The sequence below is a fragment of the Podarcis liolepis genome (assembly GCF_965112155.1).
Source record: "Podarcis liolepis genome assembly, chromosome: 16".
Classification (NCBI taxonomy): Eukaryota; Metazoa; Chordata; class Lepidosauria; order Squamata; family Lacertidae; genus Podarcis; species Podarcis liolepis.
The window spans coordinates 42,934,848-42,952,000 of NC_139567.1; the positions used below are offsets into that span (position 1 = coordinate 42,934,848).

General features: G+C 49.6%; 1 protein-coding gene across 3 annotated transcripts in view; it reads right to left on the reverse strand.

Annotated features, from left to right (window-relative positions):
* Positions 1–688: 688 nt before the first annotated feature.
* GOSR1 (golgi SNAP receptor complex member 1) overlaps positions 689–17,153 on the reverse strand; it is a 46,885-nt gene continuing 30,420 nt past the window's right edge. For 2 of the 3 annotated variants that reach the window (XM_083480133.1, XM_083480132.1), the window contains exons 7-9: positions 14,589–14,618; positions 6,376–6,458; positions 689–2,947 (exon numbers count right to left, since the gene is read on the reverse strand). In XM_083480133.1, the coding sequence (XP_083336259.1) occupies positions 2,823–2,947; positions 6,376–6,458; positions 14,589–14,618 (238 nt within the window). In that variant the 3' untranslated portion in view covers positions 689–2,822. Of the gene's footprint in view, positions 2,948–6,375; positions 6,459–11,719; positions 11,859–14,588; positions 14,619–17,153 lie in introns of those variants that run through there. The other variant, XM_083480134.1, reaches the window with a different exon arrangement.

Here is a 17,153-nt window from a genome sequence, read left to right on the forward strand (position 1 = left end):
TAAATAGGTACCGCTCTAGCGGGAAGGTAAATGGCGTTTCCGTGCGCTGCTCTGGTTTGCCAGAAGCAACTTAATCATGCTGGCCACATGACCCAGAAGCTGTACGCCGGCTCCCTCGGCCAGTAAAGCAAGATGAGCGCCGCAACACCAGAGTCAGCCACGACTGGACCTAATGGTCAGGGGTCCCTTTACCTTTACCTATTCACTTTCTCCATGAAATGTATTTAAGGTGTCCATTGAGAGGGATATCTGGCCTCTAAAAACCATTTCCTTCAAACCCACAGCTGACAATGCATAGTCAGTCTTCCCTGAGCCAAACGACACGTCTGGCAAAATCGCACAGCACAGATCCTGTAGGAGTGTGTACCAGTATGGATTACAGCAGGGGAACTCGTTTTTGTTCTTTTCAATAGCTCCCCACATTTTTTAAGAAGTAACAAACCACCCTGCACATTGAAAACTAGAGGATCAAGGATTTCATATGAGCTAGCTTTCCACAGGCAGGGAGTCTCTGTGTGTGTTTTGAAACATGGAGCATTCTGTTACATACTGATGTCTGCACCCTCTCTAGCTGAACGACATCGGTTCTGTATCTCATTCTCCACTGCTCCTAGCTCCCCACGAGTTCTCAAGATACACTCCAAATAGTCTTCCGCTGAATCTCGGGGAGGGGGAAAAGAACTAACAATTCTAAGATTAAATAAATGGATTTTATTTAGGATAGTGCTTAACTTATTACTTTGCCAGCTACAGAAAGCGACCCAGTCCTTCCCATCTTAGCAGAGTACAACCACCGTCGAAATGTGGCCAAGAAGTACAGAAGAAAATAAAAGAGAATCCAGGGGTCATCCTTTCCAACTCTGGTTGCAGAAATTTGATAGCAAATCCACTTAATTGCCCTTCAATCTTCCCCGTCACCATTTTCCAAGTCAACAGTTTGTATGGAACCGAAGATATTTCCCTACTATCAGCCATCTGTCCATTCCTTGTAAGCAAAGGATATAAACCCTGTAATTTTTTTGTTTAAGAAAATCAGCACTAACGGTAAAACGCCTTCAAAACCCCAACAGGATCAACAGTTAAATCAGCTCAAGGAATTTGGAGCATCTGTAAAACGGCAATTTTCTGAGTCTATCTGAACAGATCATGTATTAATTCCAATGGTTCAGGTTTGGATGTTGTTGCTCTTTGCACAAGGTGCACGGGATATGGTCTTTGCTGGGTTACTTGGAAGCCTCTAAGTTAAAGCAGTGACTGATGCAAAGTCTCTTGATCAGCCTTTGCCAACCTGGTGCCTCCAGATGTTTCGATGGCGTGTCATAGTCCAGAACACCTGGAAGGAAGGGCACCGGGCTGTCACAGGCTTCTCTAGTCCGACTCCCCACTTTCGCTAAAAGAAGGGGCGGAACACGGAATCCGCATCTGCTTCTATGGAAAACGGCGATCTCTTGTCTGAGTCTGGAGAGGCTGCCACAACAATTTGGTAATTTTTTTAACCTATTTTTCTTTTTTTAAAAACCCCAAACCCCTGGAAATCCAGTGTCTGTTGTTAGAAGAGGAGCAGGCTGCTTTAGGACAGGTTAGGAAGCCCGGGAGAAGAGAGATCACCATTTGATTTCTTTTCTGGTGTGCGAAGGTGACATCGGAAGAGAAGACTGATTCATGCCAGTGAGGACAGAAAAGACACAAAAATAAATGCATCTGCAGCCATCCAACCCTCCCCACGACGTTGCAAGATCCAAAAGGACGTGTCTCTCTCTCTTTCTTAAGAGAAGTCCTTTAAAAATGAGCATGGCCATCTATATCTCAACAGTTTTACGAAGAGAGATTCCAACAACACACAAGCCCTTCTCCACGTCAAACATGATGGCCCTTATGTGTTCCCCTCATGCTCTGACTGTGCCTTCTCCCCACCCCACCCCCAAAACGCCACATACATTACAGTAGAAAACAATGTTTAGAATAGCTTTCCATCTAAATTAAAATAGATTATTTTTTTTAAAAACGGGTCCTATGTGAAGCCCTGGCCAGAGATATGAGTCAAGATGATAGGCTTTGGTCACTCTCAAAAAAGTCCCTTTCTCCAAAATGGGGATTTTATATCCCTCGCCCCACCCCCAGAGGATCTCCCCTCTTCCTTAAATCCACCAAGAATCCCTCCTGAACATGCACAGATGTGCTGTGAAAAGGGAGCCAAGCAACTGGATCTCTCACAGGGATCTCCAAGAGGCAGGCGGCGGCTCAAAGTAACGCAGGAACAATTGAACGGCTGGACCAGGCTAGAATTATTATATATATATATTTTAAAGAAACCAAATGTCTTCAAGCTGTATTCATAATAAAACCAGCACATGCTGGCTTGAAGCCACCTCAAGATCTTAAAACATTTGAGAAAGGCTTGACTCGACATTTTAGGGGCAGGTGGGTTTGAGAAAATTGGGGATGGATCTTTTTCGGGTCCCAGCCCCACCCAAAAAATGGTCCTAGCTGACACTAAAGGCGGCAGCGTTGTCACGCAGGTTTACTCACCTTGAGCCTACGCATATGTGTGTGTTTTTCAAAAGAAGGGAAGCGTTAATGCACATGTTTTGAGTACAACCTTAACTGAAAAGAGATGAAGGGGGAGACACCTCTGGGGGTTATGGCCGGCCTCAGAGAGAGGGAGCGTGACCCCCCCCCATGCCGCCCTCCTCTCTGCATGACCCTCGGCTTCGATTTCACCAGAGGGGGGGCACTCCAACAGTCTTTGCCTGCCTGTCCCTCCCAGACTAGGCAATGGACACCCCCCTCCAAGCTCCGAAGTCTCTGTGCAAAGCGTCCCGTCAATGGAAAGCGTAGAGTAACAAGAGGATGGTGCAGATCCCGATTACGCCGCCCAGGATGAGGGAGTCCCGCCGCTTGCGGAAGTTGATCCGCTGGATCAGGCTGTTGACAGCTGGAAACCGGTCTTTTTTGGGGGGGAGCAGAGTTAAGGTGATCATTGTGCCAAGGAATGCATTTTGTCCAGGGAGCGTGCCCCGAGTGGTCCTTCCCACTCCCTCCCCGTGGCCCCTTGCAAGGCTACTGGACCTCAGTGTCCACGCCTGGAGGAAACATAGAATTGGAAGGGATCCCCCAAAGGCCATCTAGACCAACCCCCTGCAATGCAGGAGTTGCAGCTGAAGACGCCTGCCAGATGGCGACCCGACCTCTGCTTAAAAACCTCCAGCTGCATAAACATTCATGGCTTTGATATTCAGGCGCATCCACCCCTCTCTCCGTCCTCCATGCAGGCAAGCAAAGAGGCATGGCCAGTTCAGGGACACGTTTCCAGCCAGGCAGAAACTCTCAAGGGAGGGCGTGAAGGAGGGCCAGAGAGGGGCGTGGCCTGAGGAGAGGAGGTGTGGCAAGGGACGGGATGAGAGGTCTGAAGGCCAGAGGTTCTCCATCTTGCCCTGAAGCTACCCACGTCCTCCCCTCCCCTGGACAGGCAGCCATGCTTTCAAAAGCTCTAGATGAGCAGAAATCCAACCGGTGCAGATACTCAATCACAGAAGGGCCCTTTTTGATTCAGAAGGATTTTAGGAACTAGATACATGGGGTGGGGAGGGGCAGATCAATGGAGTGGCCAGCATCTCCCACCCTTTCTTCCTTCACCTCAAAGAGAGTGTAAAGCAGGGCTGGTGAACGGTGTGGCTTGGGGAGAATTGTGGGGGGCCGGCAGAGAGCTTGGAGGGGGCCGCATTCAGCCCCCAAGGGTCTGAGGTTCCCAACCCAATCCATGAAGATTTGAATTTTTAATATGAGCAGAGCATAGGGGAGGGGAGAAGGGGAAAGGAACATGTCAGAACCCCATCCCCAAGATCATTAGTCATCAAAGAGGGGAAGGAAAAGTCCCCAACTGCTGAGATTAAGGAGAGACATGTGGCTTTAACCGCTTAACAGCTTATTAGTGGGACTGCAATTGTTTTTTTGTCGTCAGAATAAAAGAAAAGGGGGGAGCAATAATGAGAAGGGGGGTGAGGAAGCTTAATGCTCACAATTATGCAGAATCCTAGTATTTAATCTTCCTAAATGACTGGCTTAGTTTGTGATACAGAGAGAGCTTAGCTGCTTTAGATAATTGTTTAGAGACCATAACAACTAACCGAGGGGGGGCGGGGGGAGAAGGAGGGAGGGAGAGAAAGTAACATAGCATATACTGAACATACGCAGGCCAGGGAATCAGGGTGCAAAAAAGAAGAAGAAAAAGAAAATGTGCCCCAATGGTTTACTTCCAGTGCAAGGGAAAAGCATTATAAACACCCGTAATAGACATGGCTTCCCCCAGAGGGAAGAGAAACAGTGCCCTTATGAAGGGGACAGGAAAGATGCCATTGGACTACAACACCCATCATTTGTGGGACCACATTTGTGGGACCACAGGTGTCCCTGTGCTTGATGGACAAAGAAGGATTCTTCCAACTCCTCCTCCTTAAACGGGGATGGGGAGCGGCTATGGCCTTCCGGATATTGCGGTACTACAACTCCCATTATGCCCTGCCACCTGCCACAATGGGGCTGCTGGGAGCTGGAGGCCAATGATGTCCAGAGGACCACCTGTCTCTCTCCATCCCTGCCTTCCAAGATTCCCTTGCATGTCACGCAGCAAGGAAGCAGGGCTTGGGGAATCCCCTTTGCTCTGGGCCTCACCTATGAGGGGGTCCCTTGGAGTTGACAGTGATGGCTTCGCAGGAGCAAATAAAAAGCTTTCCCTGCTGATCAGCAGCACTGAAAAAGGCTGCACCTTCTGGAGGTCGTATACCTCCTTCCCCAATAATCTTTTAAGGGCGATGCTAATAGCCAACGTCGCTTTGTTTGCGCCCGATGCTGGAGGGGAGGGAGGGGGGAACGAAGGAACGGGGGAAAGAAAAAGAGAAGCCTGAATGAAATTTACGGTTCATCAAGCTGCGCATCTTTGGGAATGTGATCTGTCTAATCAAATGAGGCTTAATGCCTTTTCTTTGGGCTCATGCAAGGGAGGCAGGAGGGGGCAAAAGCTTTGTTCTTAGGCTTGGGGAGCGAAGAGGAACGAGGAGAACGAGTCGGGGTGGGTGGGGAGACACACAGACCAGGACAGGAACGAGAGCAGCCTGGGGGATGCACTGAAGTTGCAGCAATCTTCCGGTTGGTTGCAGGAAAGGAAGAGGCAGATGGAAGAAACCCCTGAAGAAGACTCTGCCAACCTTGCCCCCCCCCCAGGACTTGGACTATAACTCCCATTAGCCTGGAAGTGCCAGCTGGGGCTGATGGGGTCCCAAACATGGTCGCTTCATCAGGGGATGATGGGGACTGGAGTCCAAAATACGGCTGTTCCAGGTAGGGCTGATGGGGGGGTTGTAGTCTAAAACACTGCTGTGCTGACAGAGGCTGATTGTAGAATCATGGAAGGGACCACAAGGCTCATCCAGCCCAACCTCCTGCAATGCAGGAATCTTTTGCCCAATTCAGGACTCGAACCCACAACCCTGAGATTAATAGTTTCGTGGTCTACCATGGGAGCTTGCAAAGGCTGACCTAAGCGATTTCCTTTGGTGTTTGTTGGAAAAGTTTGCTTGTCCTTTAGAATGCTTCCTCCAAAGGGGGGGGGGGCAGGTATCAAAGGAGAATTCTCACAACCCCCACTGGAGATGGGTTGGAGAGAGTGGGGATCTGGAGCTAGACGAATTGGCAGAGGGGCAGGCGGAGTCTGAGCGGGATGAGAGAGGGGCGAAATCGGGGCAGTGCCAGTCATCAAGAGGAGCTTGACCCCAGGGAAGGTTCAAGTGGGGGTCAGAGAGGTGTCTCCCACACCCTGTGATACTGGACACCTCTAGCCTGGCCCTCCCACCCTGTTGCCGTCAGCCCTTTCTGCGAGTAAGCAGCCTCCTTGAGAGCAAGTTGGATACTGAGGTGACGCCTCCATCTCAAGGACATGGGGATACCAAAGCCATGATGAACGAACCTCACATGCCCAGCCCAGGAGTCACCAGTTGCTTGCCCAGAGCAAAGGTGCCTGTTCTATGCCATGCTCAGGCTGGTGCCCGCCCCGCAGGGGTGGCGTGCAGCTTGTTGGATCAATGCCTTGCCTCAAACTTTGCCACCCATGTTCCCCTTCTGTGCCTTTAACCCTTGCCTGGGGCACTGCTCAGATTCGTGTGTTAAATAATCTGGCAGGAACAGAAACCCAAGTTTGAGTTATTTCATCTGGCAGAAGAGTCTTGCTACGTGCAATTAAGATTCGCACTCCGGAGCAGGTCCAAGGCAAAGTTTAGCTAGAGGAAGATCGCACCCACCCTGCCCAGCCGCAGTGAATTGCAACGTGCAGATTTCAGTGGGGACGTTTGAAAGCGGAACCGGCTTCCTATGAAAGGATACTGGCCAAAGTGTTCATCTTGCTCTGTATGGACTTCATCATCCCTCGTTGAGAGGTCATGTTTTCTTTCGTTGCCATGGCAATGCTGGAAAGGAGGTGGGTGAGCAGAGAGAGAGAGAGAGAGAGAGAAGGAAAGAAAGGTAATGTCACTGGTACCCCGAATAACTTGCAATCTGACATAACAAAAAGCTGCCACATATATATGTATGGATGCAAGTGGAAGCATGTTGACAAGTACAAGCTGAATACGGTTTCAACCATCATGGTTTCCCGTTCCCCAAAGAATTCTGGGAGTTGTCATTTGATGAGGGTGCATAGGAAATGCCTCTGCTAGAGATCCCAAGGCCCCACTCGGATCCCAGGGTTCCCTAAACAGAGGGGATAGCTGTTAAAACCAGCAGAAGGCCCCACAGCAGGTACCGCCTCGTGTTTAAAGCTCCATGAAGGCGTTTCTTCTTCAAAGTTGGAAGCGGTCTAAAGTCTGCTGCTTATGACAAGAGGAGGGACCACAGAGGGCGAAGAGAAGACCATAAGCGACTCAAAACCTAGAATGTTTTAAGGATGCAAGCAAGCAAGTGAAAGCAAGCAAGCAGGGGGCGGCCGCAACAGGGAAGGAGCGAGGCGGTGGCAGCTGGGGATGATGACAGTGAGAAGGCACTTTGCTGAGTGACAGGGAGTTGTGCATGAGGGTGTCAGAGCCAGCCCTGGTTGCTGTGTGGAGAGGTCGCATGAAGCACACCTTGCGGACAGGCTTGGCAACAGAAAAGCTAATCAGGAGCGGAGAGGAAGATACAAACACAGGAAGCTGCCTTATACTGAGCCAGACCATTGGCCTATCCCACCCAGGGTTGTCTGCACTGGCTGGCAACACCTCTCCATGCTTTCAGGCAGGGAGTCTTTGCCGCCAGCCCTCCCTGGAGATGCCACTGGGGTTTGAACCCGGGCCCTACAGGGATGGGGAGGCTTCACTTTGCTGAATCCTGCTCTTTTATTTCTTGAGGTTTGCTTCGTTTCGGAAGTGTTTAGCCGTGTTAAGATGCGGCCTTTAAGTCGGGGCAAACCCCAAGGCAGGTGTATAGGAGGTTGCTGGGTTTTTGTATGTGTTTTTAAAAATGGGAATCTCTGTATAGGCAGCACGGCGGATCGGTGTTTGTTTCCACAGCTACCCAGGCCCAAGGGGAAAGAGAGGCAACCCGCCGGCACTCCTGGGAGCCCTCTTCTGAAGATCAGGCGAGCAGGGGACGGAGGCAGGAAAACAAAGAAGCAGAAAGTCTTCTCCTTCTGTGGTGTGGCAAAGGAAGGGATTCAAAAGGGGATCCTCAAAGCTGGAGGAGCTGCCAGCAAATGCGCAGGAAGCAGAAGGAAAAGGGGTGAAAACGAGAAAATGAAAATGGGAGACAGGAAGGAAGTTCTGCAACGCAGGGAGCAAGAGGGAGAAAGAGAGGTTTGCCATGCTGCTCCGTAACACTGGAAAGCGCATTTCCTGGGTGGATTGTTGCTAAGAGAGTATCAGGTCCAAGAAGCTGCCTCACCCCAAGTCAGACTCATTCGTCCATCTAGCTCAGTATTGTCTACACTTGACTTAAAGAGGCTCTCCAGGGTTTCAGGCAGAGGATCTTTCCGGTCCTGCTCAAAGATGCTGGCGATCGAATCTGGGGCCTTCCGTGTGCAAAGCAGATGCTCTATGCTGCTGAGCTATGATCCTTCCAATGCAAAAGGAGAGCTTTATGTGTTCCACCTAGCACAGCACTGTCTGCACTGACTGGCAGTGTCTGCCCAGGGTTTCAGGCCTGGTCTCCCCAGCCTTAGCTGGGTGTTTCTGCATGCAAGGCAGCTGCTCTGCCATGGAGCTATGGCCCGACTTAGAAAGTCAGAGAAACTTTGCACTGCCGTGAAATAAACAACCATAATTGGCTTTACGTAATTGGTGAATGACAGCAAGTGATTTATGTGATTGGCTAATGAAAACCTCCACTCAAATGATAACACTTCCCAGCCTAGGTATCCGCCTTCTTTACGTAAAGCCACTAGAAGAGCTTGGCTGCTGGATCAGACCATGCAACTGCATGCTCCCTGTTTATGAGTCGCAGACTGAGATACAGCGGAATACTGCCTCTGGCAGAGAGGGAGCGTAGCCATCATAGTCAGTAGCCATTCATAGCCTGATCCACCATGAATCCCCCCCAAACCCCCTTTTAAAACCGCCCAACCTGCTAGTCATCACCTCTTGTGGCAATGAGTTCCACAGTTTACCCATGCACTATGTGACCAAGTCCTTCCTTTGTCTCCCTTGAATCTCCCAGCATTCAGTTTCAATGGGTGACTTTCTGGGGTTCTAGTATTGTGAGGGGGGAGGGAGGAATTCTCCCTACCTACTTTCTCTGTGGAGGAAAAATTTATTCAGCTTCCCTAAGTATCTTTTCGACCTGAGCAGTAAAGGAACCCACCTCATAAGGTTTTCCTTTCACCAGAAATCCAGAGCATTACCTTTTTTGCCTCTCAGTTTGTACTCTGAGAATACAAATAATAAAGGTTTGTTCTGCTGGCCAACATGGATTTGCGGCAGCCCACCTAATGGAATATTCAAAAAACCCCAGAACTGAGCACAGTTCTTGCCAGGGAGACGTGGTGTGACATTTTGGTATTTATAGGTAAAACATAAACATTCATCAAGGAGAGAGCATATGACTAGACTAAATTATTTGCATCCCTAAAGCAGAAAATTCACTGCTCCTGACTTTTGCAGATGGAGTATAGAATCATAGGAAGCTGCCTTATACTGAGTGAAATTACTGGGTCCATCTAGCTCAGAGTTGTCTACACTGGCTGGCAGCAGCTCTCCAGGGTTCCAAGCAGGAGATAGTTTAAACTTGGCAGATGCTGGGGACTGAACTTGGAAAGCTATGGCCCTTTTCCAAGAGAGAGGCAGGTGGGTGTGAAGAAACCAGCCTACTGAAGAATTGCAAGATTTGCATCTGTTGCTCCACCCACTTCCACGTCTAGCCCCGCCCACCACAGGCATGTGGCCCTCAGATGGTTGCCCAGGACTGGATGTGGCCCTCAGCTGGAAAGGGTTTCCCTGGGCAAGGGAGCTGCCATTTTCTGCCCAAGAAATGCATAATTGTTTTTGTCCAGAACCACGATCCTTACCCTGGGCAACTGAGCGGCCCCCGATCTGCGCAGGGCTGGGTTTGGGGACTTGCAGAGGCAACCCAATCGACCCGCCACGACGCCCTGCCAGCCAGCCGTGCGGGTGGGAGGGCCCTGAGCCAAGCGCTAATGTTAAATACATCTCAGGCTCGCTCGCTGCAAAGGCCGCCGCAAGCGCTCCCCTCGCTTCAGCTGGCGTGGGGGGGGGGGAAGGCTGCCAGATGCTTTTCTGTTGCATTAAAAAGGAGAGAGAGGGAAAGGGGGGGCACCATTAAGGAAGAGAAGCTTGAAAGGAACCTTTTCCGACAGCTGCTTAAAAACCTCCGGTGAGATGCTTGGAGCAGCAGAACCGCCTTCTCCAGCACCAACCTCAGAGCAGCAGAAAGGGGCTGGGTTTTTCTGCTGGGGGAGGCAGTGGGAGGGGGAGAAGTCCAAGGGCCAGTGAGTAAGTACCAGCACAGAGCCCCCGCTTGGCACGTGAGGCTGCGTCCACAGAAGTAGAGTGCTCCAGTCAAGGGAAGTAATAGTCCCACTCTGTTCTGCCTTGGTCAAACCACACCTGGAGTACGGATTCCAGTTATGCCTACCATAATTAAGAAGGATGTTGACAGGCTGGAAGGTGGGCAGAGGAGGGCGACCATGATGGCCATGGGCCTGGAAACCAAGCCTGATGAGGAACGGTTGAGGGAGTTGGGGATGTTTCGCCTGGGAAAGTGGAGACTGAGAGGAGATATGGGAGCCATCTCCCAATATCTGAAGGACTCACATGGAGGATGGGGCAAGCTTGGTTTCTCCACTCTGGAGGGTAGGACTTGAACCAGTGGCTTCAAGTTATGAGAAAGGAGATTCCGACTAATCGTCAGGAAGAACTTTATGACAGTTAGAGCTGTTCGACAGTGGAACAGTCTCCCTTGGGAGGCGGTGGACTCTCCTTCCTTGGAAGTGTTTAAGCGGAGGTCAGATGGCCACCTCTCCTGGATGCTTTAACTGAGATTTCTGCATGGCAGGGGGTTGGACTGGATGACCTTGGGGTTCCTCCCAACTCTACAATTCTACGATTCTATAATCCCCAGTGGCACTTCCTGGTAATGTCCCTCCTGGCTGGCAATGTCCCTCCTGCCGGACATGCTAGTGTTACGCACTAAACCTTCCACACCTGCATTTGACCATGAAATACCTCTGTTTGTGTGTGCAGCAGAAACTGGTTTGGGAGCTCCACAGTCAGGGAAAAAACAATGCTAACCAGGGTTGTAAAGACTGCGGAGATAATAACTAGGTGCACTCTTCCCACCTTGGATCAGATCTATGCTTCCAGGTGTCATAAGAAAGCTGCAGAGATGGCACAGGATAGTGCGCACCACGGAAATGATCTCTTTAAGCTTCTGCCTTCTGGAAGAAGGTACAGGGTTATTAAGACTAGGACTAGCTACCTGAGAAACAGTTTCTACCCAAATGCGATTTTGGTTTTAAACGCAGTGTAAGGTAGTCTCTATGGGAGTATATTGTATTTAATTATGGGGTATCAGAGTTTTTAGGGGGCTAACCAGGCTCGGATAGCAGGCTTGTTGGTTTCTGAATGTCTGATGTAGATTTTTTTCAATTTCGTTGTTCTGCATGGGACAATGACAATAAAGATTATCGTAGCGTATCGTAGCAACTGGGACAACTGGGGCATTGCCCCACCAAGGTGATTCTTCTTGCCTTCAGCCAGCCCCACACCTGACTGCCTCTTTACTCAAACCAGCCCCCTGGGGCTGACCTTTCCCACCAGCTCCCTCCTCTTCCTCCTCTGTGTTGCCCCTTGTTACCTCTGGCCCAGCCCACTGATGGCATCCCTGCCTTCCGTCCCACCAGTCTCAATGGCACCAGTCACTGCTGAATATGACTAGGGGCTGGGGAGAGAGTTGAACCACTCGGGCTGTTGCCCAGAGCTAACAGAATTCTCTCACTAGATCACTCTGCTAAATACCACACCCTGGTACATCCTTCTTCAATTTTCAGAAGGAGGTTTAATGTAATCTGAAGAGATGAGAGAGATCATCCCCCCCACCCTCATTTTCTCAGGGTTTGCAGCTAAACAAACGGAGCCACAACGAAGAGTGCCCCTCCCCATAAAAATCCCCCAGCAGTCATAAAACTCTGGAGGAGGCAGCAAGGAGCTTTTCTTGATGATGGCGCACAGGAATTTCTGCTTCATTTAGGTGGTGCATGGAGCGTAGCCGGTCATTCGTTTTACTTCATTTCAGGGAAAGCTGACATAACAAAGGGGAAGGGAGGAAGGAGGGAGGGAGGGGAGAATGAGGACATGGTTTTGCAAGAGAAAGCACTTCCAAAACTGCTCTTTTCCACGGTGTTGGCAATGCAAGAGAAAAGTGAGGGAGGGAAGGAAGGAAGGGGAAATTTTTGTTTAGGATGCTGGAGCTGAATTTCACATGTGCAAAAATTTAAAATTAAATTTATCTCACTAGGACAGATTAAGGGGTCATCTCCCCCAAATTCCTGCAAGACAACAGATCTCAGAGGAACAGGTGAAGCTTCCTCATACAGTCAGCTCATCGGTCCTTCTAAGCCCAGTGGTGTCCACCCTGAAAGGGAACGGCTCCTCAAGGTTTCAGGAAGGGAGTCTTAACAAGCTCTACCTGTCAGGGATTGAACCCAGGAGGTTCTGTGTCCACAGCACACAGCACAGTCGACCACTGAACTGTGGGTCTTGCACTAAAAGCAAAACAAGCTTCAAGTCCTCATGGTTCTAAATTAATGGCTGCCTTATACTAAGCCAGACCTTCAGCCTATCTAAGCTCAGTATTGTCCGCGTTGACTGGCAGCAGCTCTCCAGGACCTCAGACAACATTCCCAGCTCTACCTCTGCAAAGCAGGGTCTGTGTACCACTAAACTATGCTCCTTTCCCTAAAAATAAGCTAAGATTCCAGTCCTCATGATTCTAAAGAAAGGGATGGTTTAAACAGGGACACAGGAAGCTGCCTTATCCTGCGTCAGATCACTGGCCCATGTAGCTCAGTACACTGGTACCTCTGGATGCGAACGGGATCCGTTCCAGAGCCCCATTCGCATCCTGAAGCGAACGCAACCCATGTCCGTGCGTCTGCGTGTGTCACGATTTGCCGCTTCCGTGCATGCGCGTGACGTCATTTTGAGCGTCTGCGCGTGCATGAGTGGCGAAACCTGGAAGTAACGCGTTCTGTTACTTCTGGGTTGCCGCGAAGCGCAACCCGAAAAGGCTTAACCTGAAGCGACTTCAACCCGAGGTATGACCGTCTTGTCTACACAGACTGGCAGCAGCTCTGTAGGATTTCTGGCGTTCCAGATGCCATCAGGGACTGGACCTGAGACCTTCGCCATGCCAAGTTCTTACCACTGAGCTATGGCCCTTCTCTAAGGGCTCTGTCGCAAATCTCCTCGGGACCTGTGGAAGACCCCTGGGGCAGATCTCCAATCTCCTCCTGCTCTCCACTCCCCAGATTACCACCCGCCTTAAGCAGATGATGGAAATACACCAGGAAGCCAACCGCGCTCCAGTCACCCAAGCAGCCGTAACTCAACGCTGCTCAGGCTCTCCATTGCCTCACGTGCTGCCACTGGGTGATGACAGACAAGGAGCTAATTAAGAGGCGGGCGAATTCCTAGTGGGTACAATTCCCTCAAGCAGCAGCAGCAGCAGCCGCGCTACCACCAATTAATCAGATACACAAATGTTTGCAATTACAGTGAAGAAAACTGGGGGGCGGGGGGAGGGAGAGGGAGAGAACGAAAACATGGGCTTTGTTCTCACAGGGTGTTTTGCAGAAGCCGCACCTGAAACGAGGAGATGAAAGTTTCCCTCCCTCTCTCTCATCCAATGAAGGTGAATGTTGGAAAATTCAGGACAGGTTAAAAAAAAAAAGCCCTTCTTCACGGAGCATGGAGTTAAACTGTGGAACTCACTGCCACAGGAGGCAGTGATGGCCATGAAAGACGACTGCACAAATTCACAGAGGGAGAGGGCTATCAACGGCTATGAGCTACGATGGCTATGCACTGCCTTCACAATTGGAGGCAGCCATGCTGCTATATAAGTGTGTGTGTGTGTGTGTGTGTGTGTGTGTGTGTGTAAAGCAAGTAGGCTGCAAATTGAAAAGGCAACGAAAACTCAAAACAGAAGGTGATAGTCTGAGTAAAGAGGGGAGCTACTTCTCACAACTTTGCAAACACCTCTGCTCCTCATTGGCAGCTGCTGCTAATCTATATTTAAAACACCCTCAAATTGCCTTTCGGCTGCCCAGCAGTGCTGAAGGCGTCACGTGACGTGACACTGTGCATTTATAAGATAATAAATGAACGTTCAGAAATAAAACAGGAGGTCTGAAGAACAGAGTCCAGAATGAAGAGCTTTGGGAAACGAACACTGGCTTTGCACCCCCCCCCCCAAGGAGAGCAGTGAAGTCAACTTGTCAAAGTAACAAGCACTCAAAGGTCATTTAGTCCAACCCCCTAACCATGTTTATTTTGTTGAACTACGTCAATGTGGCTTTTAAAAGAAAAGTTATGACCAAAAGTGTCAAGTGGCTGGTGGCAGTATTTAATTTTTCCTTTTTTATTTTGATACGTCAGTGACTTAGAAAAGATCTACAAAACGTTCCACTATCCTGGTTATTGTGGGGGCAAATGTCTTCTTTTTGTGGGGAGTGGGAGAGATAGTCAAACAGCGGCTCTTAGGCAATTAAGTACTTGGGAAAGTAGCTTAATAGCATGAGGTCTCATTGCTGTATAGGATCCTGGATGACACAGTCATAGGTATGACTGTTACCCTAAAATCCCAGTGGAAAAATTACTCCAGTTGTATAAGGAATTTAGTGGGCAGCTATATGGATTAGAGAACTATCTCCATCGATCTTTGCACCCACCAGAAGTGAGATGGCTGGCATTAGGACCCCTCAGAAATTTTATAGAGGCTAAACTCTGAAGCAGGGAGGGGTGAGCTTTGCAAGTCTGATTGTACAAGCGGGAAAGTGCAAAATGCATGAGCTTAGAAACAAGATGGGTATGAGGTGGTAGGCTGTGTCTTACCTTATTGTCTCTTCTACCAGCCGGTCAGAGCTGAAACAAAACAAAAAAAAAAAGGGGGGGGGAGACATTTAAAAGAAATAGAATTTTATACATCACGATTTCTATACAGTAGAAATATATATTATATAAAATAAATGTCCAGTAGCACCTTAGAGACCAACTAAGTTTGTTCTTGGTATGAGCTTTCGTGTGCATGCACACTTCTTCAGATACTTGAATAGATTTCTATACACACAATCAGAGCAGCTTACGATAAAAGCAGGAAAACAGAATGGCTTTTTTTGAATGTCACAGTAAACCATGGAATAGAGAACCAAATGCGGCCCCCCAGGCCTCTCTATCTGGCCCTTGGGACTCCCCCCCCAAGGCCACACCTCCTCAACAGCCCTACTTTGCAGCCTCCTGGAGTGTGTTTTTTGCCCGGTTGAAATGTCAGTGTGGACAATACTGAGCTAGACAAGGCAGCTTCCTGTGTTCCTGAATTAAACCTACACAATTTTCAGGAATGCAACTGGTGAGGACTTAAACACAAGAATGTCCCTCAAATCAGCTGAATTAAAAAATGAAACGAAAAACCTTGTCAGTCATCAACACTGTTCGGCGTCAAATAAGCAGTCTGCAACTTTTCCCACTGCTGCTAGGTACAAAGGCGTTGCTATCAGGTGGGTCTACATTGCCCAGGAAACAGCTTAAATTTGCCCCTCTCCATCGCATTTTTATGTTAAACAATAACTTCAACATAACATACATAATCTAGAGAAGCTTATTTGAGTGCTTCTGTTTGCCCGATAACAATCAAAAGTTACCTGTTGGTAGCAATAACATGTTTCTAACACAAAGTTTACTAATAGCTCAACTGTCAAAAAATCCTTTCCATATACGAGTTTGGGATTTTGGAGGAAGAAATGGGTTCTGCCCACTGTTGACTAATGAACACACTCTCTCTTCTATTTATCCCCCTGGCAGCTCTTCTGTGCTTTGTCAAACGGTCTGCAGGGGCCATCATCCACACAAGGCTGACCCAATCTATCAAAATGTATCTCAGATTTTGTCTTCCAGTGTTTGAAGCGTTAAAAATCGCCTGCTTGGCCAGAAATGCTGGGAAAGCTACAAGGAATCTCCCCCTATGTGAGTTGCAAGAATGGCAACGCAGGATACAGTGCACAATGTACCGTATTTTTCGCCCCATAGGACGCACTTTTTCCCCTCCAAAAATGAAGGGGAAATGTGTGTGCGTGCTATGGGGCGAATGCAGGCTTTTGCTGAAGCCTGGAGAGCGAGAGGCATCGGTGTGCATCGACCCCTTTCGCTCTCCAGGCTTCAGGAAGCTATCCGCAAGCCTTGCAAGCCCGGTGGGAGTACCCGCGGGCTCACAAGCCTTGCGGGCAGCAGCCTGCAGCCCCCGCGAGTGTCCGCAAGCCTTGCGCGCCCGGCAGGAGGTCCCGCCGGGTGCGCGAGGCTTGGGGCGGCAGCCTGTCGCCCGAAGCACGGGGAGCCCTCCGAAAGGCTCCCCCTGCTTCAGGCAGGTGAGTGCAAGGCTTGGGGCGGCAGCCAGGGCTGGGGGGGGGGAATAATTTTTTTTACTTCATTTCCCCCCCCAAAAATGAGGTGCGTCCTATGGGCCGGTGCGCCTTATAGGACGAAAAATACGGTATTTGATATGGCCTGATTGCTACCACCACGGGAAGGGTTCACGTTAGTATGAATGTAAGGGCCTCCTGGATCAGGCCAAAGGGGCTCATTTAGTTCAGGATCCAGATCTCACAGTGGCCAACCAGGTGCCCCCAATGAGAAGCTCGCAAGCAGGACCCGGGTGCAACATTTTCTTCCTCCCCAGACCCCAAACTCTGCAACTGCTTGCCTGCTGATTTCAGCCTGCTGCTGAGCTCCGAGGAAGAGCCCGCGAGCCCCCCCCAGCAAGATTCCGCCTCCAGTTTGCAGAGAAGGAGAGAGAGAGAATCTGCTCATTTGGTAAGTTTTACAAAAAGCTCCCCCTCGCTGCCACCACCCCTCCCCATCTCAGCGCATGGATTTCCACATTTAGCAGAACACTTCCCTAAGGCAACATAACTTTTTGCAGAGTCCCCCCCCCCTTCCCACCTGCCCCATATTTTCTCAAAATATATTTAAACCCCTTGCAGGGAGCAGATGCCAAAGCAAGATGCCCACATTTTATCTAATTTAAGGAGTGGAATGGAGGAGTGGGGAGGGGGGAGAAAGCCAACAGATTCCTACTTTGGCACGCATGGCACCCCTGAGTAATATCATGGAAGCGCATGGAAAAGGGGTCGCAAAATAATAATCATACAGAAAATAAATCAAGGATGGTACGATACAGAAAAGAGAACGTTGCCTCTCTGTATGAGTTACTGTTCTGAAGGCGTCTCCCCAATACAGAAACATAGGAAGTTAGGGTCCAACCATGTGAAGACCCACTGAAATCAATGGTTGTGACTAATACAGGTCTATTTATTTCAGTGGGTCTACTCTGGTGCAACCCAGGTGTTCATCTGAGGAGGGGAAATTCTCCACATGCTTTGGAACAAAACCAGCTTGGCTGAAAGT